This window comes from Schistocerca gregaria, chromosome 2 (assembly GCF_023897955.1).
Source record: "Schistocerca gregaria isolate iqSchGreg1 chromosome 2, iqSchGreg1.2, whole genome shotgun sequence".
Taxonomy (NCBI): domain Eukaryota; kingdom Metazoa; phylum Arthropoda; class Insecta; order Orthoptera; family Acrididae; genus Schistocerca; species Schistocerca gregaria.
The window spans coordinates 631,044,908-631,071,316 of record NC_064921.1 but is presented as its reverse complement, the minus strand read 5'-3'; the positions used below and the strand labels follow the sequence as shown (position 1 = coordinate 631,071,316).

At 42.8% G+C, this 26,409-nt stretch overlaps 1 protein-coding gene across 1 annotated transcript in view; it reads left to right on the top strand.

The window, feature by feature from the left end:
- The window catches only part of LOC126334648 (ATP-binding cassette sub-family C member 4-like), a 225,429-nt gene that overhangs the window by 40,794 nt on the left and 158,226 nt on the right, over positions 1–26,409 (top strand). Inside the window, exons 5-6 of the mRNA XM_049997093.1 lie at positions 7,933–8,137; positions 22,361–22,586. Coding sequence (XP_049853050.1) covers positions 7,933–8,137; positions 22,361–22,586 — 431 coding nt within the window. The remainder of the gene's footprint in view (positions 1–7,932; positions 8,138–22,360; positions 22,587–26,409) is intronic.

Below are 26,409 nucleotides of genomic sequence, written 5' to 3'. Positions count from 1 at the left end.
GACTTGTTACTGACGGAAAACATATTTGCTTGAGCATCAGGTTTTTTTTTTTTTTCGTATTGCATCTCAGTCCTGTGTCTGGTCTTTCTACAGAAATTACAAAGTACATTATAGCAGAAACAAGTATCCTTTTTGGTTTATGCCACAGCGTGAAAAAGATTGTAATTTAGCATTTATAAACTTGTTTCCTGACTTTAAAAAAAAATGGCTCTGAGCACTATGGGACTTAACATCTGAGGTCAGCAGTCCCCTAGAACTTAGAACTACTTAAACCTAACTAACCTAAGAACGTCACACACATCCATGCCCGAGGAGGATTCGTACCTGCGACCGTAGCGGTCACGCGGTTCCAGACTGAAGCGCCTACAACCGCTCGGCCACTCCGGCCGGCCGGACTGTTTCATTCGAGTAGTGTGTCCGCCCTGTGTTTTCCGGGGCTGGTCGTGCTGGTAGCATGGCCATGCGAGATGCTATCAGGCACTGAATGCATCAGCGTCCTCGCACTGTAATGCTTGAACAAATACATGCCTTTGTTCGTATGACCGAATCAACGGCAGACAGTCTTATAAAGACGTTAGGGGAGTGTATAACAAGCATATCGTATATTGCTGAATCTGCAGAAGATTTATTGTACTGATCTGTTTCACAATGAAATTTACAGTCCCTAGTCAGACCTTGTAACTGAGTAATTCACGCTTTATGGTTCTGATTTGACTTCTTGAAACATTGAAAAAAATTCTGTGTGGCAGCAGCGAGACGGACTTTCGAGTCAAAATATCTCTCGAGCTTCACAAGCGGGTGACAGTTTCTGAGGAGGCTGAAATAGAGTGCAGCCTGCACATGCTAATAAAAATAGTTTTTATTCCACATCGTCTGGTATCTGATGCATGATGCAGTGCTGCACCACACGCTATATACAGGATGAAGAAAAATTGCCGCACTTGGAGGTCGGTATGCAATTCTTCATCCATTTTCAAGACAAAAGTTTAACTAGAACAAGCAGATCGGGAGCGCCTTGAAAAATATGCTAAAACGAAGAACTAGTATACTGTTATATCGTGCAGGGCATCGAAATGTGCGGAAGAATGTGTAGCACTATGCACTACGCTGCTGGCCGTCGTAGCTCGCTTAGTACGCACCGGCACGTTTTCCCCGTGTGTTCAGTCAGAGGGCTGGCTGTTCTCTGTGACAAAAACCTGAGTGAAACGTGCAGCGGTCAACTTCAGCAGGTGTCACGTGACGCCGGCCTAGACCAAATGCTCAGAACATTAATGGTCAAAATGAATAGAGGAAAAAAACATGAAAGAAGACTGGTGGGGCGTTCAACCCCACATAAACCGAGCTATGGTTCTTCGAGTCCTCATCAGGCTACTTTTTTAATTTTTTAAACGTCCGTTCCCAAGTTCTCTTCGTTTTATAAGCAGAACATCATTTTATCACATGAAAATAGCCTATCACATGACAGTGGGATCCATTAAACTGCATGCACGTTTGTACTAACCAAGCAGAACACAATCACAAATGATAATTTCAAACTCATCTTGGGCGTCTACGATGGAGTACACAAACAACGAGTATGTCGATTTGCTCTTGGTGCTGGGTGCATCCGATAGCAAAGACGCTGCTCCTCCTACGTATGCCACACAGTATACTCAAAGGCGCCATCCCGATAAGAATGTTTTTCGTCTCCTAGAGCAACGCTGTCGCAAACTGGTTATCTTCGTCCACAAGTAATAGACAGATGTCATCCGAGGACTAGTCATACATCCCAAACAGAGGACGCGATTCTTGAAACTGACGAAGTATCCGTGATATTAGAGACAGTTGCAGAGATCACAGTGACTGGAATTGTTGCACGATGAAGAACTGCATCCATATTGCTACACATTAACTCAACGCAAGTGATCGGATGAGTGCATTCTACGAGTACAGTTTTGAGAATGGCTTTTGCACCAAGTAGAAGATAAAGAACATTTATAAATAATGTCATATAGACTGATTAATCTAGCTTCAGTGGTGAAGGTATTTTCAACCTCCACAGCAGTCGTTATTGTCGGAACACAACCTACAACGCATCTGTGCACGTGGCTTTCAGGTACGCTTTACCATGAACCTGTGATTTGGAATCGTGCCCCTACCTATTCCCAGACAAGTTGAACGCGTCCCTGCATCATATGTTTCTTTGAAATTCTTCGCCTGCCGCATTAAAAAACGTAACACTTGATGTTCGGCGACAGCTATGGTTTCAGCATGATGGTGAACCGTAACCCTTTCGAATGAATGTGCGCAATTATTTAAATAAAACACTTCCAGGGAAAGTGATTGGTCATGGAGCTCCAATGTTCTGGCCTCCACGTTCAACGGACCTTAATCCACTTGAATCTTATTTGTGGTAACACTTAAAGAAAGAAGTTTATAGTACTTCACCTAAAGATGTACGCGTCCTTGATGTGCCGCAAATAGTGAATGCAGGTGCGTTGCATATGGTTGTGAGGAAAAAAGGTTCCTATAGATTTACTGTGATCGTGAATTTGTAATCAGAAAATAATTAAAGAAAAACTGCATGAAGAAAATTAATATTGTGTAAACCCCACCAACCCGTTTTACTTCGGAAAACTCTATAAGAGAAGTCTCCGAACCCTGTTCGTAAAACAATCTGAAGCTAATTTGACAAATAATGACACAGTGTATTGTAATTTTGCCTACTAGTAACAGTTAAACCCATATAAATTTGCATCTAAACATGAATGAATGAGAATATGACATTAAGTGGCTTGTAAACAAAGATCGCATACTTTGACAACCGTCAGATTCAAATTCCCTCCAATACACTAACTTGAACCAATGGAGGATAAGCTACTTCCTTGTAACTGATTGGTGTAAATAAATTCAATGGCAGTTGCCTCAACTTACACATGTGGCCACATTCCGCAGTGCAACACATAAACTCTCCTTTCTAAATTACTGTACCTACACATCGAAACACGTCTTTCCAAAAGACGCATACAATGTATGCAACCACTGTTACAAATACACTGAAAATCAAAAACAAATAAATGATGTCGATAAGTACTGTTAGGGGTGGGGTCAACAATCATAAAGGTGAACAGTCTTTACAATACACTACTTTTATATACAGAAAGAAACATCAAGAGATAATCGATTACAAAGCATAAAGCAATTAAATTGGTTGCAGATGTGTTTCTGGAAGAGAGGAATGTTTTTGATTCTTATCTGTTCTGGGTCGGCGTGATGTGGCCACGGCGGTAGAAGCAGTTTCAAGTTGCTGATATGATTGCTATAAGTTCATCCAGTCGTATCCTTGACATTAAAAATCCTGTTTCCTTACATCCTGTTTCGGCTGGCGGTGGTAATATGTGGTGTAGCATCCATTTGTCGTAGGCCAGAACAAAGTAACTGCTTTTGCAGCATTTGAAGGTCGTATTAGTTCAACTGCAACTTTCACACATAGCAGTTTGCCACACTCCACTTGAAGTGTTTAAATTGTTATGACTTGCCAATTGCGAAATTAGGCAGTCCATCTACAGTTAATATTCATGGTTCATAATAATACTGTTGCCGCGCAGTCACTAACGTAGCAACACGGTTGACAGTTACCACATGGGCAGTTAGTGTTTTCGCACACGTGATACATCGTAGTCAAGAAAATGAGCAGTATTAAATTCACAGTTTATGTAATGCAGCTCAAATCTAAACCGACGACAATACTGTCTGTTCACGAGAGCATTGTCACTGCCACAAGCACCGTTCTGAAAAAACCAACAGCGTTTGCGTAATTCAATGTCCGTTTAGAATATCCATCATACAGTCAAACTTCGAACCGGTCTAACACAAGAAAGTCCAGAATTATTATCGCGTTAAACGCACACCATTACCACACTCGCTTCCGTGCCGGCATGCTTTCGCGCCATCTGCCACTGTCTGCTCATGTTCGACCCGACAACTATCGATACCTCCCTCGCTCCACAGTTCTTACAAAACTTCTGCCTACTGCATTCCGTTTCACACAATACATTTATTAAAACTATTTGAAGATCACCAGAAACAAAAAATCGAAGTCCTTACGTAAGGAACTCGTACAGAAAATAGCACAGTAACCATAGTCACACACTTCATGTTCCACACTGTATAACCAAATGAAAAACATTCTATATCATCGGAAATACATCTATGGATTACAAGGTAATAAAAGAAAGGAAAAAATTATATCTTGTTGTTAATCATGGCATCACAGGGTCCAGCAAAGTATGATCCAGCGAATGGCGAAGTGTTTGTAAATGCAAGGTGGTCGCTTTGAACAACTTCTGTAAAGTGAACGTTGCTCATACATATACATACTGGCTCTGTGAAGATAAGCCTGTACATCAGACGCAAAGAATGTAATTATTGTGCGTAGCATAACGTGCAATCTAGGATAGCATAACTATTGTGTATTTTGAACCACTTTGGAGACAGACAATGTTACTGTATCCACCAATGCTTTCTGGTGACTTTATTTGTGTCATGGACGAAACAAAGCGGTCGTTTACGTTTGTAAGAAGTTCATGTTATGTCTTAATGTTTAACCCTTTCAGGGGCAAAATAATTTTTTTTTTAATTTTTACTTGTTTTTATTGTATTAATTTTTAAACAGTGCGACTGAAAAATGTAAAAATTAAATGAAATATACATAAACTGAACACATACAGGGTGGTTTCAAGTGGAACCACCACAACATTCACGGAAATAAATGCATTATTTTGGTTATTATTACAGTACATATAGTATTAATGTAAACAGAACAGTATTCTGCATTTAATACATGCATGAAAGTTACCTAATACAGAAGAATACAGTCACAATTTGAGTACAAAGACGTTCGCTCACAGTGTACAAAAATGGCTATCCAACTCGCCTCACTACTTGCTAATATTTACAGATTTGGAAGCAGTTCCAGCAACAGCCGCTAGAGGCCAGCACCAACTAGGTTGCTGAAAGATGTCCCAAATGGAGCCACTGCCCTTTTGCCACAAAATGAGAAAATTGTAGGGGGTTTCAAACGGAACCACTTCCCCTGAAAGGATTAAATAAAAATAACAGTGACAGACAGAAATATACCAGATACTGCATTATGGAAGTGTGAACTGGATAGAATTTGATTTTTTGAGTGAAAAAAGAGGTTTGGTTCAAATGCGGTCGGCGAGTCCGCATATCTGTTCCCACCAAGCCAATGCGACGGCCACGGAAAAATGCAGAGTTCAGGCTTCCTGTTCTCGGCCACGCTGCATGTAGTTATAGAGTTGCCAGAGCCTCGTTGCTAGGTTCACTTTCGTCTTGATTTGGGATAAGGAATCACAAACCGACTGCCAAGTGATACATTTTTTTCTTCGGCGTATATAGCTGTTTCAGGCCTTAGTTTTCCGATCAGACGCCGGAAAGTGTTGTTTTTGGCTTTTGTCCTTCCTTTCTTTAGATCTGGCCATGGGTGCCACAACGAAGTTCTGGGTTGCAGACAGTTGCAATCATATTGGATCACCTGCAGGATGATCGTTTCTGGTTGGTCCGTGTCTGAAAAATCTACTCAGAACAGTTTATCAAATTCGTCGAAAGGAAATTGACTGGCAGTCTTAGAAGTTGGTATGTACAGAATTTCAAGCCACGCAGTATTGTCACAAAAATCGAAGTAAAGTAGCATGCACACAGAAATAAGTGAAAATAAAAATCCCATCCTATTCCACAAGCCTTTCCTCCAACATTATTTGCTGTTTTCTCGTCGCCGTTGTTGACGAGAAGACCATGGGTGTGCACAATCTCGTTGTCAGAGTTGAGAAATGAAGAAAATATCATGAATCTTGACTTGTTACCAGCGTTGCGCACTGGTCGAAATTTGATATCCACATTTTCTAGTTTTTCTGTTTGCCAACAATCTATAAACGCCACCAATACAGAACAAAGCAGTTCTCTAAAGTGAATCAGTGAAACCTCCTGTCTTAGCGAGACACGCTGCCGACCACACACCTGGTCACCTGTTGTTTACTACAACTCAGCTAATGACAGATTATGGCGCCTGACAGTAAAACTGAACTGTTGACCTCCAGTCATGTATCTCCAGTGTAACCTCCACTCCCTCGGCAGGTCCCTCCTGGCAGATTTTGCTCTTCGTCGTGTGTGCTCGTTCTCGTGCAGTGGTTTTAACAGTACCATCGTTCTGGTGTAGATTTTTAATACTGTCCCAACTTTTATTGTGTGCTTGTGACTTCAGTGTATTTTACTGCTACGCACATTGCAACCTGTGTTTTTATTTCTATGTGGCCTCTTTTTTAACTGTGCCTCCCAATGAAAGTCTCCGTGTAAGCGTATATTTTCATCCCCATTTTCTGCCCCTTACTACGTGTGTTCCCGTTTTTATCACCCTTTATTTATGACTCTTTACATCTTTTTTTAGGCCTGTAGTGTACCTCGGCTGAAGAGCGGCGAATTGTGCGGCTGCCAACCCTCCCCTGCTCATTTGGGGCCGGGAAATAAAATTACAGTAAAGGAGAAGAAATTGCTTCAACGCTGGTTTAGCTCTGTCTAGAGAATCTTTTTCTTCCCCCTGATTCGGTGTTCATCATATGGGTCAAATTGTTTCTTCAATAAGAAGGAATAGGTATCGTTGTCTCTTCCTAGCCTTTCTTTTTTTTCTCTCTTTAGTTTCAACTTTTTCTGTTGGTTCTTGAATACTGTGAATATTGCTTAAGTTTCTTGTGTTAGTCTTTACAGGCTTACAGCCTATTACAAAAAACGTTTTGACCACTTCACGCCCTCGATGTTTTCACAAACTTCCTCTAAGTCTATAAACACGTAAAAAGGATTTAAAAATAAAATTCGGATTGCACAATCCCGAATTTACCACAGAGAACTGTCTTAGCACTTAGATATTCCCAAAAGAGCCTTATAATGACTTTACTCACAAATGGTGTTCTTCAGTAGCTACAGACCACAATTCGGAAACAAATCTAGATTTAATTATCTGAAATGATTACTCTACATGCTCTTTATTCTTATCACATCTCTGACACAAGCGAAATGTGGAGTTATGAAATCTGTCTTACTCATAACTGAGTTAAAGATCGCTCCTCAGCGCCTTCAAGGTGTTTCGTCTGTCAAACACTGATAAGCACGTCCCTTAGTAGTTACAAGTGACCACTCCCTTCTGACTGACTGATTACTTGTGCTCTGTGCTTTTGTGTGATGATTTCTCGACAAAGTGTAGAGGTCGGTTGCGCTCTAGCACGCTAGTCAAAATTTACTGGCACACAGTACGCCACAGAATAGTAGATAGGTGACAACGACAGCAACTTGTGTGCATTTACTGTTCTTTAAAAGTACCAATTACTGTATGAGTCATCTCTATGTGACGATGAAATTTTGATGATAACAGGGAAGGGAAACGAAAGACTGACAGATGAAATGCCCGTGAGTTGCGTAACGTCAACCTAGAGTTAAGATCAATATACTTCTGTCTGTGATGGTGCCATATAAATGGCCATTATGTGCAAACTTCATTAATGAGAAAATACGTTGTTTATTTTTTAGCAAAAAAAAAAATGGTTCAAATGGGTCTGAGGACTATGGGACTTAACGTCTATGGTCATCAGTCCCCTAGAACTTAGAACTACTTAAACCTAACTAACCTAAGAACATCACACAACACCCAGCCATCACGAGGCAGAGAAAATCCCTGACCCCGCCGGGAATCGAACCCAGGAACACGGGTGTGGGAAGCGAGAACGCTACCGCACGACCACGAGATGCGGGCTATTTTTTAGCATTTGAGCCATTACACATTATAATCAATTATATCTAAACGAAACTAAACACAGGGTTAAGCCAACTATCTGCTTTCTTGCTGTTTTAGATTCATACATTTGCTTTCTTTCCTTGTTACAGAGTAGCTCAGCCAATTCTGTTGGGCTTGACTATACAGTATTTCAACCCAGATAGTAATATTACGGAACAGGAAGCATACATTTATGGCAGCCTTATGGTGCTAATCAACTTCCTCAAACTATTCTGGCATCATCACCACACAATGTTGACCACTTACGTTGGCATGAGAATCAGAGTTGCCTGTTGTGCTCTGATTTACAGGAAGGTGAGTTTTATCTAAGCAATTTTCACGAATAAAGGTTTTGGGTATCACTTTCTTTTCATTACAACACTAAGAGTACTAAGAAAGTATCAATGACACCACTCTGTAAAACACGCAATGGTATGTAAACAGAAGCTGACGTCCTCCCATCCACTATTCTCTAAACGTAACACTAATAAAATGAAAACTTCCTCTTTATCTTATCATATGTTTATAAGATGTGTCATAGCTAGAAAATAAAACGAGTACAATAGTGATTGTGAATATACAGATGTAACTAAAAAAACTGAGATGTTTTTCGATACTGTAGAACAGTAGTTTGTGATGATAGTTGGCACTGATCTCATAATCACAACACAACAAATAACGTTTTAGATTTTGATGATGTTTTCATAAATCGAGGTTAACATTCATACTATCAAGAGTCACGCCATCGATATTCCAGGTTCATTTACACTCATGATTTTCAATATTTACACAAAATGCTTTATGTCATAACTAGATCTTGTAAATAATCAGCTTTATATAACAATAACTGCTGTGTACAAAGCATACGCACATTATATGTTCAGCATGGCAATGCTCAGATTTGTGTACCAAATGGAATTATTGTAAGGGATCCGGGAGATCCATTTAATATATTTGTGTCACTTACTTGTATTGTTTCTAGCTTCCCGTATGAGGTGGAAGCCAACATAGGAAAAGACGTGCGATTTTCTTCCAGTCATTGCATGTATGTATTGTTTTTCCAGTTCTTTCTCCTGTGTCCTAAACCTGTATTTTGATTCTGGAAGTTGGTTTGAATGTGCGAGGCGACTGTGTTTTCTCGTGGTTGAAGGGAGTTGCATCTCGCCGTTGCGCGGCTCTGCGTCGATATCTGATGCTGATAGGTAACTTCCATCACACCACAAAGGAGGCATCTGTGTCTGTAACTAACAGCATCGGGTGAATTTCGTTCACAGCTTGTCTTTTGATTCAACTTACATTACTCACCAGTTGACCAGAGATTTGTAAGTAGTTAGATCTATCAATACTCAGTAGAGTGCTCCATGGAGCTTCGGCTATGTATAACTGAAATGCGGTAGGAATGAAAGTTCGAGTGTAATAAATTTGGAATGTTGTGGCAGACATATCCGGAGTGTAGTTATAAATTTGACTGCAAGGTAATTATGGAAGTCTGCAGGCTTTCGTGGCCGTTGTCACTGAAGTTAAAATCTTATTGGTTATTAGGCAGTGTCAGGAGATGAGCTACCAACGCCCCTTCTTCTGCATTAGCCAATGACTATGGCCCACCAATGGTAGCCATACAGCCATATGAATTTTAACCAATACTATCTCTACCCCAGCACGAACGCCAGAAAACTCCCCCTTTATAAGTGGACACGACACTGGTCTCTGACAGAGTTCTAGCAGTAGTGGACACCAAAAGATCCTGAGGAAGATCCCAGCAGAGGAGTCGAAACGTCGAACATTTTAGAAGAAACATGACGCGGCCTAATAACCCAGAAGATTTTAACTTCACTGCAAGGGACTTGTCTGAAGGGAATGAATGTAACTACGAATTATCAGTCAATGGACAGGCGATTTGTAGCAAGTACTGTGGTCTACGTCATCAGCTTAATCAGAAAACTGATATGTCTAACCTCATTACCATAATTTCCTTGGAGTTCAATGCCAGTTATGACAATTTTGATTTCGGAAAAATGCACAGCTACGATCATGATACAGTTGTTTAGGCACACGTACTTTATAATCTAACAAGTGACTGAAATATGGTCAATAATGGGTGGACACCTTCTTTTTAATTCTTGATAAGTGAAATCGTGCCGCATGTACACACTTAGAGATGTAGTTACAGGTACTGAAATGGTCTTGGTATATTTTATTTTATTTATTTATTTATATTTCTGTAACCCTTAGGCTTAGAATGTTATGAGATAATTTGTACTATTTGTTTAGTGTTTAATTTCATATGTGCACAAGAACTTTCGATTTTTATGTGAGTAGTACTATATCTATAAATCATTTGGCTACCACATGGAGTGGTAAGACAAAGTTTTTGCTCCCTCAGTGATTTAGATTCATTCAAGGGGTCTATTTGTGCTTAAGCAGTTTTGGAATTCTAAATTTTACTGTAGTTAGAGGACTTTGTAATTAGGTCTTTATTTAAGCACTTTTTGGGGTGTACTGCAGTAGTATTGGCGTCTTCCTTTCTTAGTCTTTCGAAGTGCTTGTCTCTTGTGATTTTCCATTAAGATGTGATTTTTGTGGGTAAATAGTGGGGTTTCCTACTTCACATTTTCGTCAGTGTTCCACCATGTGTTCAGTACATTATGTTGAGGTACGTACTTGTGTTCATCATTGTATTGTGCAAAATTTTCTTCGTGAAATTGATACCTAGTCCTGTAGTTAAATTTGTTCTGTTTTTATAATTTTAGATTTAATGTCTTTTCGTGATTTTCTTACATTAATGTTTCTGTTCACTGGCATGCTCATCAGATTATGCTGCAATCGATTGCTCTCTTTTTTGGTATATATCAAGTAGGCCTACTTACATGTATAATATGATATTTTAATTTGTATTTTTCTCAGTTTACCGAACTGTTTCGGTTTTTCTACTTGTTCATTGTGATGACTTGCTTTTCTGAACAATCTCTAGTAGTTTCAGTAGATGCGGTGATGCGTTAGCTTCTCTCTTGCTAAATCTGTTTTTGTAAGAGTGACTGAGTGATTGACTACGTATTTAATCGTTTTCCCTATGAATCCACAAGTTTCTTCCAAACCTTACATTACGATCCAATGATCCCAATTTGAGATAAACGGGAGTACATTTCCTATAGTTGTCGGCTGATGTTATTACGAGTGCAGATTATTGCTACTGTGGTTGGAAGGAGAGCCAACCGTTTTTTTCTAAAGGATGCCGAAATGCACGCGTCTCAGCCCACGCAGGCTGGCGCGAGGTCTGGAACATGACAAGGGAACTAGAATTGAGAAAAACTGACGCAGCTGGTGGAATACTCAACCTCAATCCATTAACGGAGAACGTCGCTCTTTATGCTACATGATTCAGCAAATAACGCAGCTGAAGGCCATGCCAACCATCCTCTCGGCAAATGAGAGCGCAGAAGTCACTGAACCATCGCTAGCAAAGTCGGCTGTACAACTGAGGCGAGTGCTAGGAGGTCTCTCTAGACCTGCCGTGTGGCGGCGCTCGGTCTGCAATCACTGATAGTGGCGACACGCGGGTCCGACGTATACTACCGGACCGCGGCCGATTTAAAGGCTACCACCTAGCAAGTATGGTGTCTGGCTGTGACACCACATTCCTCCCCCGCAAATCGGCGTACGGTTGTGGCATAAGGCTTCTGCCCGCCGTGGGGAGGACCGCATGTTGACGTATGCGACGAGGTGGGGAGCCTAACAACAGGCGAGGCAGTGCCTCCCGCACCCTGCCATTCGGACCGCGGGGAGCTAGGGAACGCCTGAAAACCTGCTCCAGGGTGCACGCCAACATGCGGTGTATGCGGCCGTAGAGAGACAGGAGGGGCCGAAGGGTCGATCTCCCTCGGGCCGGAGCACCCGACGGGCGAAGACGACATGTGGTCTGGAGCGGGCAAGAGTTCCCTGTAGGAGGACAACTGGTCACGGGAAGCGATCGGCGGCGCGTGACCCAGGGAGGCGCCCGGCGGTTGCAGCGATGCGTCTACTGCGGGCGTCGCCGGCGGGAGAACAGGCGGCGGCGGCGGTGGCGGCGGCGCGTCGCCATGGGGCAAAATGGAAGGCAGCGTCGGTAACACCTGGGTCGGAGGCGAGCCAGTAGATGAGTCCCCGGGGCGCCGACCGGACGGCACCGTCGCTGAAAGCAGACGGCGAGCGGAAGATCCCGTGCGACGACAGAGGCGCAGCTGATTGAGATGCCGAGGCACCTCACCAGAGGCCCCCAAAACCAGATACACAGCGCGTCCGAGGCAGCGAAGAATGCGCCCTTCGAGCCAACGCCGTGAACCTCGATATGGGCGATAGTAGACAACGTCGCCGGGAGCTAAAGCAGGTGTCTGCTGCTGCACAGGAACCTGATGCGGCGGATATAGCAAAGACATCAAGGTTCGATGACGACGACCGTGGAGCAACTCAGCCGGCGAGCGACCATTTCGGGGCTGAGAACGATACAAGGACAAAAAGAGCAATAACGCGTCCTCCCGAGAATGCGACTCTTTTAACTTCAACATCTGTGACTTGAAAGTCCTGACCAATCGTTCAGCGGCACCGTTTGACTGTGGCGAAAACTGCGTGGACGTCAGATGTTGAAACCATTGGCCTTGCAGAATGACTGAAATTCTGCGGACATGAATTGTGGGCCATTGTCGGAAACAATAGTCAGTGGAAGACCTTCAATGCAAAAGATAGCGGATAACACTTGGATGGGGGCAGATGACGTCGTGGAAGACATCCGGACAACAAAAGGAAAATTACTGAATGAATCTACCACAACCAACCATCGAGCATTCCAGAATGAACCAGCAAAATCGATGTGTAAGCGTTGCCAAGGGGAACTGCCTTTTGGCCATGCAAAGAACTTCCGCGGTGGAGCTGATTGTTGTTCGGTACACACCATCCAAGAAGAACACATATTCGTAATCGCGGCATCGATTCCAAACCAAGTACAGTGGTGACGAGCAAGTTGTTTCGTTCTCACTATACCCCAATGTCCTTGGTGGAGAAGCTGTAAGAGGACTGTAACGAACGTGGTACCACGACCCTGGACTGATCATTATCAGAACGCAACAGCAAAACACCACGTCGTACAAAACGTCTCTCCTTGTGAGCAAAAAATCGGCGAACCGACGGGTCCCCGATCCGTGACTTTGACAAGGGTCATTGCGTAGCAACAAAACGCAGAACGGGAGCAAGGACAGGGTCGGCAGCTGTGGCCGTAGCTACACGACGAAAATCAGTTGGAAACGATTCGACCACGTCATCGGTTTCCGCATCAATGAACATGCAAGCAAGTTCGGAGGAATCGAAAGCCCTATCCTCAGCAACAGGCAAGCGGGACAACGCATCGGCGTTTCTATCTTAGATACAAGATATCGTAGCGGTACTGCGAGAGAAAAATAGACCAGCGAATGAATTTCTGCGCTGTACGTGGAGGTACAGGCTTGGTCGGATGAAAAAGCGATGTCAAAGATTTGTGGTCTGTGATTCTGATAAAGTGACGACCATACAAGAAATCATCAAAGTTTGTAACACCAAATACGGGAGCCAATGCTTCTTTCTCGATCTGTGAATAATTTATTTGCGCAGACGAGAGCAATTTGGACGCAAAGGCAATAGGGCGATCGTGCGATCCATCTTTATGCGCAAGCACAGCACCGATCCCGAAATCCGATGCATCCACCATCAACAAGAGGGGCTTCTGGGGGTTGAATGGCGTAAGGCAAGTATTGAAAAGCAACGCCGATTTCAGCTGGCGAAAGGCGCGTTCGCATTCCGTCGTCCAGACGAACGGAACACCTTTACGGCGTAAGCGATGAAGCGGAGCTGAAAGGGAAGAGCCGTGTGGTAAATAACGTCGATAATAATTAATTTTTTCCAGCTCACTCTGTAGTTGCTTCAAATTCTGCGGCGAAGGCAAGTCGTGTATGGCAAGAAGGTGCGTGGGACTGGGATGTATACCTTGGGAATTGATTACATGTCCCAGGTATGGTAAGTTCCGAGCAAAAAACACACATTTGTCCTTTCGCAAGCGAAGACCATTTTGTCGCAAGACCTGAAATAATGTTCTGAGATTGGCCAAATGTTCTTCTTCCGTCTTTCCGGATGATCACAATATCGTCCAGATAATTTGCTACAGTAGGGACCGACGCACAAATAGTTTGGAGATATTGCTGAAACAATGCAGGGGCGGATGCACACCCGAATGGCAGTCGTTTGAATCGGTACAAACCAAGATGCGTGTTAACCACCAAAACGCGCTGGGATTCTTCATCCACCGGTATTTGCAAGTACGCATCTGCTAGGTCCAACTTCAAAAAATATTTTCCCGGGCACAATTTGTCAAAAAGATCTTCCGGTCGGGGTAAAGGAAAAGTTGCAATCATGAGTTGAGGATTCACTGTTGCCTTGAAGTCCACACAAAGTCTCAACTTTCCGGAAGGTTTTGGCAAAATTACTAAGGGTGATGCCCAGAGAGAAGCCGGCACACGTTCAATTACACCTTGTGATTCCAAATCGTGTATTGTTTTTGCGACCTCATCACGCAATGCGTGGGGACCATGGCGGGCTCTGAAAAATTTCGGTTGCGCGTTTACGTTCAGTTCCAAATCTGCTTCATAGTTCTTAGCGCAACCGATGCCCGGTGCAAAAAAGTCGGCAAATTCTTCACATAGACGAGAAACACTGTCTGAAGGCACAGTCTGGTTCACTGATAGGACCTGATTTACTATAGACAAGTTAAACAACCGAAATAAATCGAAACCAAACAAGTTCACTGCAGAAGAAGAACGAAGGACGTAAAATGACACAAGTTTTGTTTGTCCTTTGTATGTTGCACGAAGGCTGGATTGTCCTAACACAGGGATCCGTTGACCGGAATAGCTGCTTAGCGTAACATTTGCGGCACGCAGCGGAGGTGTGCCGAGCAGTTTGTAAGTATCTTGATTGATCAGTGAAACTGGAGCTCCGGTATCGAGCTGGAATGGTATCACTTTGCCGTTAATGTCCCAGTCCACAAAACGTTTATTGTCCTGCTGACGACAAGAGCAACGTGAACTGACACTGGCACATAATCACTTGCGACTTGACGGGAGTTCCGGCAATGTCGACGCACACTATTTTTGGGACGAACACAGTCACTGCTAGAGATAGTGGCACTGGGCGGAGTGGAATGAACTACATGAATTTCCATGGGCGAAGTTTCGCGAGCCTGAGTATCCTTGGTTCGATTCCGATTCCAGCGCGAAGCAAAGGGCCTGGAACGGTTTTGAGCTTCCGATCTGAGCTTTCTCTGGCAAACACTCTGAACATTACAATAAAAGCAAATAGCTTGGCGTGACGGGCAATTCTGACGCGAATGTTCAGTAGCACACCGCGGGCATGATTTGATCACTGCATTTGCATGCCGGCGCGGCACACGTGGCTGAGAGCCTAGCGGCAGCGGCGCGGCCGGGCGCGAGGACTGTTTACTGCTCCGTGCAGCTCGCCCGGCGGGCGGCCAACAGTGTTGGTGGGATCAGTCTGTCATGTGCCATTAGCCAACGACGTAGATGCAATAATCTGCCTTCATCTCCTTCTCGAAGATATTGACTTTACTGTAAATAATAATATCTTAATAGAAGACGTGTATGCGTAATAAGCGGCATATGGTTGTGTGTTGCACAGCGATACGTGTAGAAATTCTGTGTGTGCTCGTTAAAGGACTACATTCTACCAACTGTCTCCTACTTCATCCAGACTCCGTTTACTTACATGTTCAGATGAGGTATGAGTGCTGGTCACTGCACCAGCCTCATGCAGTCTTGTGTAAACACGAGTAAACGGTCATGAATCTGCCACTCTGCCGTTAGGAAATCGTCTTTGGTATTCTCTACAAGCAGCAGGAGCGTTTCCATTATAAAACCCGCGTATAGATATGTCTTGTGTCATGGCGGCTGCAGTGTAACACGTGTTAAGTTCGGCTCGCGAAATTTAGTCGAATTCGAAGGTGTTCTCGCAGGTGGTGTTGTCTAGTACAAGTGGAAATCGTGTAAACAACAGTGTTCTGTGCAGTAGTGCTATTTTTTTCTGTGCTCCGCCAATATATGCGAGAAAATGGTAAACAGAAGAGTCAACAGCAGCGCGTCCAGCAGCGGGGAAGCAGCAGGTGCGGCGGGCCTGCTCCTGGCGGAAGGTGCGGCCGCGGCTCCCGGTATAGCGGAGCTGGTCCGCTCTGAGGTAAACGATGCGCTTCGCGATAAAAACAACCTCGATCTGATAGCAGGCACCATATCAGATACTGTAACGGCAGCAGTATTGGCCAAAATGCGTGAAACTGTTGAGGCCAATACTGCCGAAATTACAGCACTAAAAAAGTCTGTGTCTGAATACGAGAAAAAGGCACGAGAGTTGGAAGTGAAACTATCTGTCGCCACAGACGAGCTAGAACAGTACCAAAGGCGAAATAGTCTACGACTGTTTGGAGTAGCAGAAAATAAAGAAGAAGACACGGACAACCTGCTTATACAGGTTGCGCGTGAAAAATTAGGCGTTGAAGTGACCAAGGCAGACATTGACAGGAGCCACCGGGTGGGACGAAAACTACCAGGTGCTACCAAACCTCGTCCAATAATAATTAAATTTGTGTCGTACCGAAAAAGGGCTGAGATCTTTACCCAGAAGAAGAAGTTAGCAAGGACAGGGCTTACAATAAGGGAAGATCTGACACACGAGCGGCTAAAGATTTTAAACAGTGCCATATCCCATTTCGGTCTTCAGAATGTGTGGACTCAGGATGGCAGAGTAATCATTAAGACTGCAGCTGGAAAGAAGACAGTCACAAACATGACAATAGTATAAGTGAACCTACTCGAGCCAGAAGTCAAACTTAACACCATTTGCAAATTTTAACAGTCCTATACTCAGATATAGTCTTGTAATTGTATTAACTTTTTAATTGTTTGTACCTTCAACTAATTGTTTTTGTAACTGTATTAACTTTTTACTATTTTTTTGTGTCTTTAGTGTAGCCATTGCTTAGTTTTAGTTACTGCTAATAGTTTTTTCATTTTCTCAGTTTATTCTCTTCCATTCTGTAATAGTTCTATTGCAATTATTAGTCTCTCCTTTAGTTCATTTGTCAACCATCTCTTCGGTTTAAATTGTTCATAACAAAAATCTTTATCAGTATCACATTAGCAAATTTAAATCTAATTGTAGCTTCCTACGATAATCACTACCAGTATCATGCTAGTAAATTTCAATTTAATTCTAGCTTCCTACGATAATCTATTAAATATTAAGCTTACTTCTCTCTACTGGCAGCATCGGCCTCTTAAATCACTCCCCTTTCCCTTATTTTCCACCCTAAGCTGTTTCAAATACTCTAATTAGATTTCTCCTCTTACGACATAGGATACTCAGTGACACACAGCCGTCACCATTTTGGTCATGTTCTCTTTGCACCGAATACCACTAATCCATTTTCTATACTCCCGCAACCTCAGGAAATCTCTTGCAGTCGCCTTTCTTTCGGCACTCGCGGAGTCACAAACAGGGCGCGCAAAATCTCGGACACCCCTGTATTATGTCACTTGGCGGAAACACCGGCCAGTGCCCCTCGCGGCAGGTTGTGCCTAACAAAGGGACAAACCAGTCTGCCACCCTACTCCAGGCTGCTCAGCGGAACGCGTCCGAGCTTTTAGCAGCTCACTGCAACATTCAGTCTTTACCTGCGCATTATGAAGAACTTAGCCTCCTCTTCAACCAACTAAACTACCACGTAATCCTCTTATCCGAAACGTGGTTGAAACCACACATATCCTCTGCATCTATTCATCTCCCAGGGTACACATTTCTTAGGGCAGACAGATCAAAAAAGCGAGGTGGCGGGGTCGGCGCATATATACGAACAGATCTCAAAGCGAAAGTCTTATGTATGTCAAATCCTGCTGAAGAAAAAGAGGCTGAATTCATGTTCATTGAAATAAATATACAAAGTCGGAAACTCTTGACTGGCGTCGTGTACAAGCCGCCAAAAATAAGCTCAATGAGTTCCTTCCAGTCGGAATTACATTCACTTCAGTGTCAATACGAACATGTCATCGTAATGGGTGACTTGAACATAGACCTGCTAAGAGACACTCCCTCCGCAATAAACCTAAGAAGATTGTTTAGTTGCAATAGCATGAACATTCTTCCATTACAACCTACACACCATACGGCGCACAGTCATACTCTTATAGACGTGATCGCAACGAAACAGACTGACAAAGTAAGAGATGTTGGTCAATCATCGGCCCCTGGCCTCTCAGCACATGATGTAATATTCCTGGCCTACTCTGTGCAGCCCCCAAGGATCAAATCGCGTTACATAACTTGTAGGAACATGAAACATATTGACCTTGACGCTCTAACAGCCGATTGCTCAGAAATCTCATGGCATCAAATAATCAGAGAACCTACAATCGACGGCAAAATTAATGAACTTGGTGATAAACTCACTGCCCTCTATGACAAACATGCACCTGTGCGCACAGTCCGTGTAAGAAAATCTCCTGCTCCATGGCTGACAGCTGAATTACGTCAAATGATGACTAATAGGAATGCTGCCCACAGGCGTTTCAAGGCAGATCGGAAACCCGAGCGTTTCGAAGAATATAGAAAGCTACGGAACAGAGTGAAACAATGCATTCGCAATGCCAAAATCAGGCACGCCCGCTCCCTTGTATGCAGCGATCTGACACCCACGACTCTATGGAAGAATCTCCGTAGCTTGGGGGTCGGAAAGGCAAAATCGGAAACTATTTTTCATGTGTCTGCTAAAGAATTAAATGAATTCTTCTCTGCACCTCTGAATACCAGCACGGCTGATAATTACCGTCCACAAGAATCCCCAAACAGGGTAACTAACAACGATACCTTCCATCTAAAACATGTAACAACACATACGGCAAGAAAAGCAATAGGCAACGACAGTATCGGTATAACCATGATTAAGAATGTTGCCGATATCTTAGTACCTGTCTTAACTGACATATTTAATTTTTCCCTCGTGAACGGAATATACCCCACTGCATGGAAAAGAAGCATAATTCGACCCATCCCTAAGATCGAAAACCCGCAACTGCCTAGTGATTACCGACCAATTAGCATAGTGCCTGCTGTTTCCAAAGCACTTGAATATATTGTTCATGACCAAATCACTGAACACTTGCATGAATTCAGTCTATATGACAAATTTCAATCCGATTTCCGTAAACATCACAGCACAAACACTGCTCTAATTAAAGTAACTGATGACCTGAAATATGCCATCGACAATCGAAAGGCAACAGTATTGACGCTACTGGACTTCAGCAAAGCTTTTGACACTGTTAACTTTGACATATTACTCAGAAAAATGCAACAGCTTAATTTCTCTGATAGTGCAATGAGATGGTTTGAAAGCTACTTAAAAGACAGACAGCAATGTGTTGTCTGCGCAAATGAAAAATCTTCCTGGAAACATGTTTCTTCGGGAGTGCCACAAGGATCAGTCTTAGGACCACTTTTGTTCTCTTTATATGTCAACGATATTTCGTCGGTTTTGTCCTCCTGTAAACATCATTTCTATGCCGACGACCTCCAGCTCTACCTAAGCGTCAGACCTGAAGACGTAAACACTGCAATCGCTCTGATGAATGATGATCTGTCTTCAGTAGTAACATGGGCGAAAAACCTGGGGCTTAAATTAAATGCAAAAAAGACGCAAGTAATCTTAATAGCCCATCAGAAATTAATAAGTTCAGATTTCCGCGAACGGCTACCTCCTATTCTGCTCGAAGGTACTCCAATACCATATCAGAAAACAGTGAAGAACTTGGGTGTAACTGTGGACGAGAATCTCAACTGGGCGGAGAATACAGTCGCAGTGTGCCGAAAGACGTCTGCTTGTCTCTATGCTCTCAAAAAGTTTCGGAACATATTCCCACAGGACTTGAAACGCCAGCTCGTGCAAGCACTCGTTCTACCGAACCTCCACTATTGTGATGTGATTCAACAAGGCATGAGTAGTGAAAACAAAAGACGGCTAGACCTAACCATGAATGCCTGTGTGCGTTACACCTGCAACATTCGCCGATATGATCATGTTAGTGCTTCATACTCCGAGCTAGGGTGGCTGCGGCCGGACAAACTGCGTGACTACCACACTCTATGTCGACTTCACCGACTCCTCGTCGCGCAAGCACCCCAGTACCTAGCTTCAGAGATTAAAAACTTGTCATGCCATCATAATCGAAACACGAGGTCACTTTTATCTGGTATCCTGTGCCCACACACAAAACAAAAACTTTTGCAAACTCCTTCTCAGTTGCCGCTGTTCGCCTCTGGAACAAACTGCCCCTTACCTTGAGGAAAATTCAATCTCCTGTTGCTTTTAAGAAGAAGTTGAATCATTTCCTACTATCATCCGCATAAAATTCTCCTCAAAATTAATGTGCAAGGCCAATTCTCTCATCTGTCAAATAGCAAAGCTAGCGTCTCCTATCTTGCTCCTGAGATGCCTTTCTCTTCATCTATCTCTATTAGCCACGCAGTCTTCTTTTCCTTTATATTTTTCATAATTATGTTTCATCATGTCTCTCTATTCTTCTCCTCCCTTCACCATGAGTCTCCCTCATACTCCCTGCTGCCAGCACTCCTATCTAAAATCTTTCTCTTCAATAATGTATTTTTCGAGGTGTACCCTTCTAATCGTTTATCTCACTTTTTGTATTAGATGTAGTTTAACATGCCTACTAAAACATATGAATGTAAAATAAGTAGAATGCCTGGTTAGATGTAAGAGAGGGCCTGATGGCCCTAATCTTGCCAGGTTAAATAAATAAATAAATAAATAAATAAATAAATAAATATAGATACCACATTACCATACTCAGCAACTTTAAACACGTGCGTTGTGCTTAATCGGTATCTTAGATTTAGCGAATAATTCACCATCACAGTTACAGTTAAAAAATTCAACTACATAAACTCAAGCGCAATTTCGCAAGCTGAATTAAAAAAAAAGACAGTCGATGCATAAACCAATAGTAACTAGAGTACTTAAGCACGAAATAAAAATGTATCGCTTTAACCAGTTGTATCTCGATCACTAACAAAAATTGGACATATAAGGAAAGCTTCATTTGAGTACTACTATCTCCAAACAGTTTACTACGCCTCCCGAAACATGCTGTGTTTTTGTATTCCTGATCATTTATATGTTTTCTTGTATCTCGTGTGTATTTAAAGAATCCTTTGAATGGTACATTTCGTGCGTTGGGCTGCAGCTTTAACAAATTCTGGTCTGTTTTGTTCTCTGTTGTACTATACTAGTGGTCTATTGAATGGCACTGAATGTCTGTTATTTCTCCAGCTGTAATCTGTGGAAATACCGGTGTGAGGCCTTCAACTGTTCTGCTTCAGTCTGGGTCTGCTGAGTGGCAGATCACTCCTTGAAACACAAACGCTTAACAAAAGTTACACGACAAACCTAGAATTGAGTTCCAGGTATCGGTATCTCTTAGTTCACTGGTAACTAACTTCATGAAGGGTGTTTCTTAATTACGGGTCAGATGCTTGGCGCCAGTAAATTACTGTATTTATTACAATTCTTAATATGCACAAATTTATAACGGACATTACAACAACAAAAAACATCGAAAAGTGAGCCATATAACTATGTTATAATATGGTTGGCAAGGATAATTTAACAGGGTAAAGGGGTTCATACAAATCAACTTCCTAATGTATTAATACCGTACAACATAACCGCGAAATGAAACTGATGATTGCATGGTCGTGCCAGAAAGATAACATGCAACTTGCCTGTTCGTCTATAGTCGAAATGGCATAACAACATCGCTGATAGGAGCACTGTCACCAGCTTCCAGTTGTGAATCGCAAACTGCTGCGGGCGAGGCAATAGTCTTCTATAAAGAGTACAGTGCATTTTGAGTTACCCAAACGACCGATACGACGATATCCAAGTATTGTATTAAGGCCAGTGACAATCTGTTAAACCACAACGATAGCCTCATTTCCAGTGGCGGATGCATTTCAGTAACTACGGCACCATATATGTTAGGAACTGTATGTGAAGTATATTTTGAGCTCATCAACGAAACAGGGACCCGCACTGCATGTTGACAAACTAATGTCGTTGTTTATCCACTTCACTCGAAAGAAACATACTACGAATATGAGAAATACGTTCTGTTGCAATTGTTATCTGGTTTTGTGTTTATTCAGGTATTCTGTGATTTGGTGGCACCTCGTACACTCTTGGTATTTGGACAGGCAGCAACTGTAGTTACGCCTGCATCTGTGATTTCTCCTTGAAGCAGGGTAATACTCGTCAGTGCAATTGCAATAAATGAAAAAAATTAAAATAATGTTTGACAGCTGTAAGTGGAAATGACCACGTTTAACAACCAGATGAGCCTGTCGGCGCATCGGACGTAAAACCCTATATAAAACAGTAGCCAGTACATTGAAACGTTTCCTCAGATACTGCGCATCAACAAGCAGTCCATGGACGTGACGGCGACCGGGCAGGTGATCAACCTGCTGTCGAACGACGTGGCGCGCTTCGACCAGGCGTCGCTGCACGCCAACTGGCTGTGGTTCAGCTCGCTGCAGCTGGCGCTCGCCACCTACTGCCTCTACTGCTACGTCTCCTGGGCCGCCTACGCCGGCATCGTCTACATCTTCCTCATGACGGTGCCACCGCAGAGTAAGGCGCAACCACGTTATTACGCACCAGTGAGACAGCAGCTGCACCAAAGCTAGAAACGGTCAGGTAGTGATCGAGGCTGATCACGCACAACATTTGTGTACCAGCTTGGTTACAAGGTTCCTTTCCACTAGCGGATAAGCTAGTTCGTTCAGCCGTTCATGTCTACCGTCAGGAATCAACCATAATGCAGTATAACATCTCCGAAAATTGTTTGGACTTTCGTGGTCACTTGTTGACAAGTTGCCTGTTGGCTTCTGACTCGTGCTCTTCCGCCGACGTTTCTTTGATGGTTGTTCTGATCTTCCGTCAACACTAGTAGATGCAACTGTCGAAGAGTCAGCCTCCATTTATGTAATATACTGGAATCGAGGTCGCAGCAACAGATTACATATAACTGGCACGCCAACATCCCAGGACTTTTCTGTGGCCATTCCTCTTGCTATCTGCAACGAGCGTTCGCTGCAGAATGGGAATCCAGGATCCCTTCACCTTCAGGCTTTCTGTTTTCTTACTGAAGTAATTGTCCCGTTTGCGTATGTCTATAGTTGTCGTCAAGAAGCCAGTATGATAACGCTTCTCTATAGTAAGAACTTCCGTGTCGGCGAATTTCACTATGTGTTCAGCATCAGGCAGCACGTGCTCCACCGAAATGGTTCAAATGGCTCTGAGAACTATGGGACTTAACATCTTAGGTCATCAGTCCCCTAGAACGTAGCACTACTTAAACCTAATTAACCTAAGGACACCACACATCCATCCCCGAGGCAGGATTCGAACCTGCGACCATAGCAGGCGCGCAGTTCCGGACTGAAGTTCCTAGAACCGCTCGGCCACAATGGCCGGGCGTGCTCCACCGCGGTCCATTTTTCCACCTGTGCCAACCTGCAATGCCGTTTATGTTCTGTGATTCTGGTGTTGATCGATCATACAGTCATTCCAAGAAAGACTTTTCCGCATGTACATAGTATGTGGTATATTCCCGACATTGTAGGTGGGTCTCTTTTTTTCCTTTGTCGGTCTGAGGCATCCTTTGATCTTCTTCATCAGTTTATAAATAATCTTTACGCCGTGTTTCGACAGTATACGCCCGGTTCTGTCCGTCACTCTGGGTATGTATGGCAGGAAGGCCGTAACCCAGATTTCTTTTTCCAGTGTGACACTTCTTTTGTTAATGGCGGATCGGTAACTGCAAAAACTGTCAAATCACCATCCGAACCAGATAATGAACATGATTAATTCGTCCGTAACTCTAACAAGAGGATATGTGAGTCGCAGCACCTCAGACGCGAGATGCAACACCTATAAGGGGGTTTCAGAAGCAATGGGTACTCCACAAGTTACGTGAGGAGTGTCACAGAACCAAACACTCGACGAAGTCGGCGGAAAAAGAAAAGTCTGGTAACGCCTTTCTGCCATAGATTTCCAGAGGGACGGGCAGACTCGCCGGTGTACTGTGCAAATATTACATAAAGATTATTTACAAACGGGCAAAGAAGATCAAAGGGTGCCTCAGGCTGCCAACGGAGAAAAGGGACCCACTTGCAATGTCGGAACATACCGCATACTATGCACATGTGGAAAAGTCCATGTTGGTATGACTGTATGACCGATCAACTAGAGGATCACCGAACATAAACGACATTCAAGGTTGCGGCAGGTGAAAAAATTTGCCGCGGCGAAGCGCGCCTTGTGTTGATACCGACCACATACCAAAACTCGCCGACACTGATGTTCTTGCTATAGAGAAGCGCTATCACGCCATATTCTTCACGGTAGCTGTAAACACACACAAACATGACAGTTACTTCAGCAAGAAAAAAGAAAGCCTGAAAGTTATTAGATCCTGGATTCCCGTGCTGCAGATATCAACGGGAGAACCACAGCTGTAATGACCACGGAGAAGCCTTGCGATGTTGGCGCGCCAGTTATATACTGTCTGCGCCCGCCAGCTCGACTCCAGCACACCACCAGCAAAGCAGCGTGAAGCGATGACAATTCCAGAAAAATCACCAAACTAACCTCAGCGGAAGAAACCGAGACAGAATCCAACAGATGACTTCTCATAGTATTTTTCAACCGAGGTTGATGCCAAGCGAAGCGTTGCACCTATAAGGCCTGCTCACTCGGCTGCAAACCCGAGAACTCAAAATTAACCTTTTACGTCGTTCAAAAATCTGTTTTTGGCTTTTTTTTACTGTACGAGTTGAGAAATTTTGTCACACTTTCACAATATATTAAATTTAAAGAGTCACAAATTTTCAGGTTTGAATCAGATAGTTGTTCTGTGAATTTTGCAATGCTTGGATGATGCAATCAATGAAACTTTTCAAACAGCCAACTGCCTGAAAATAACGGTTTTGTACATTGACCTATGTTTCGACACCTCTAAGGAAGTCTTCATCAGGGTGAAATTTTTAGAAACCCTATAAAATAATACATAGAAAATTAAGCATGACCAAAAAACTATTAATCAAGATGACAATAAAATTAAATTGCGACAAGGCAATTGTCAGATTCTAGAGCGGATATACGCAATTACAAAATAAAATAAAACACGTTCAGGCCTTTGACACGTATGCGTAGCTAGGAGCAACATCAGACTGACCGGCCCAGTGGCTTACACTGCTGTCATGTTTACATCTCAAGTTGCGCAGCCTGTCGGGCGCGGACGGTGACATGTGCCCATTTGAAACATTATAACAGAAATTATTGAAAAAACGACAGTTAATTCCGAAAATAAAATAGAAAGGAAGATAACTTATGCACTTTTTTTAAAATACACGGTAGTCAAGCAATGAAGTATAACTAAGAGTCGCCTATTAGGCTTTACAGAATTTACTTTTGCATAAAGGACAGAATAATATAGAAATTTGATACAAACAGCTGTATAGTCCAAGAAATATCAGAAAATGATGTTTCGGAACTAGAGGCAGGAAAACATAGTAAAAAAACAGAGGAATAAAAATTCTGGGAGTAGTGGATAAAAAAACCACTGAAAAAATTTTTGTTACGTAACTGTTCATCGCTCTTAGAAATATGCTTGAAAATCTCCAGCTGTTCCAGTACGTCCAAATGGATATTTCTTCAACGCTTTTCGGTTTGTGACCGGAAATTAACAGATCATCAGCAAAAGTGCAATTCTGTAGAGTAGTGTCTCTTTTTCCTAATAAATTTTCTTTGCAACTGACATTAAAAGATCTTACAGTTTGTCCTGTATAATAAAAGGGACACATAACACAAGTGATTTAATACATTCCTGAATTGTGTTTAGGAGCATCTGTAGACTTGAGATTGTGAATAAGATATTTTTGCAAGTTATTGTCAGTGGAAAAGGTACCTTCCATCCATAGTTTTTAATTGAAAAACAGGTGTCAGAGCCTAGAAGAATGTACCAAACAGTTATTTGCAACCGGTTGGCTGTGTGATTCCTATGTTTGAAAATTGTATTGGTTGCCGAGAAACAGTCATGTTCAAAACTGCAATGAATCAGAATTCTGAAAGTCTAGTGAGCTATCCTAACTTATAGTTTTATTCAGCAGACCAATAAACTTGCCAAAACAGCGCAGATATTGAAACGTAGGGAATTCTTTGTCTTAGTTATGGTTACTTTCTGTTGGGAGCAACGTCATTCTTTACCACCATCAAGCCGTAGAAGCTTTTCGATTACTTTCTCGAACACCCCGTCTTTGTAGCATCGTTAGTAGACATTTGAAGAAAAAAAACATTTTTTTATCCAGGTGTAACACTGACTTCTGACAAACGTGAAACTCAGTTGGTGAGAGATCTAAAATATACAATAGATAAGCCAAAATTCTTGAAC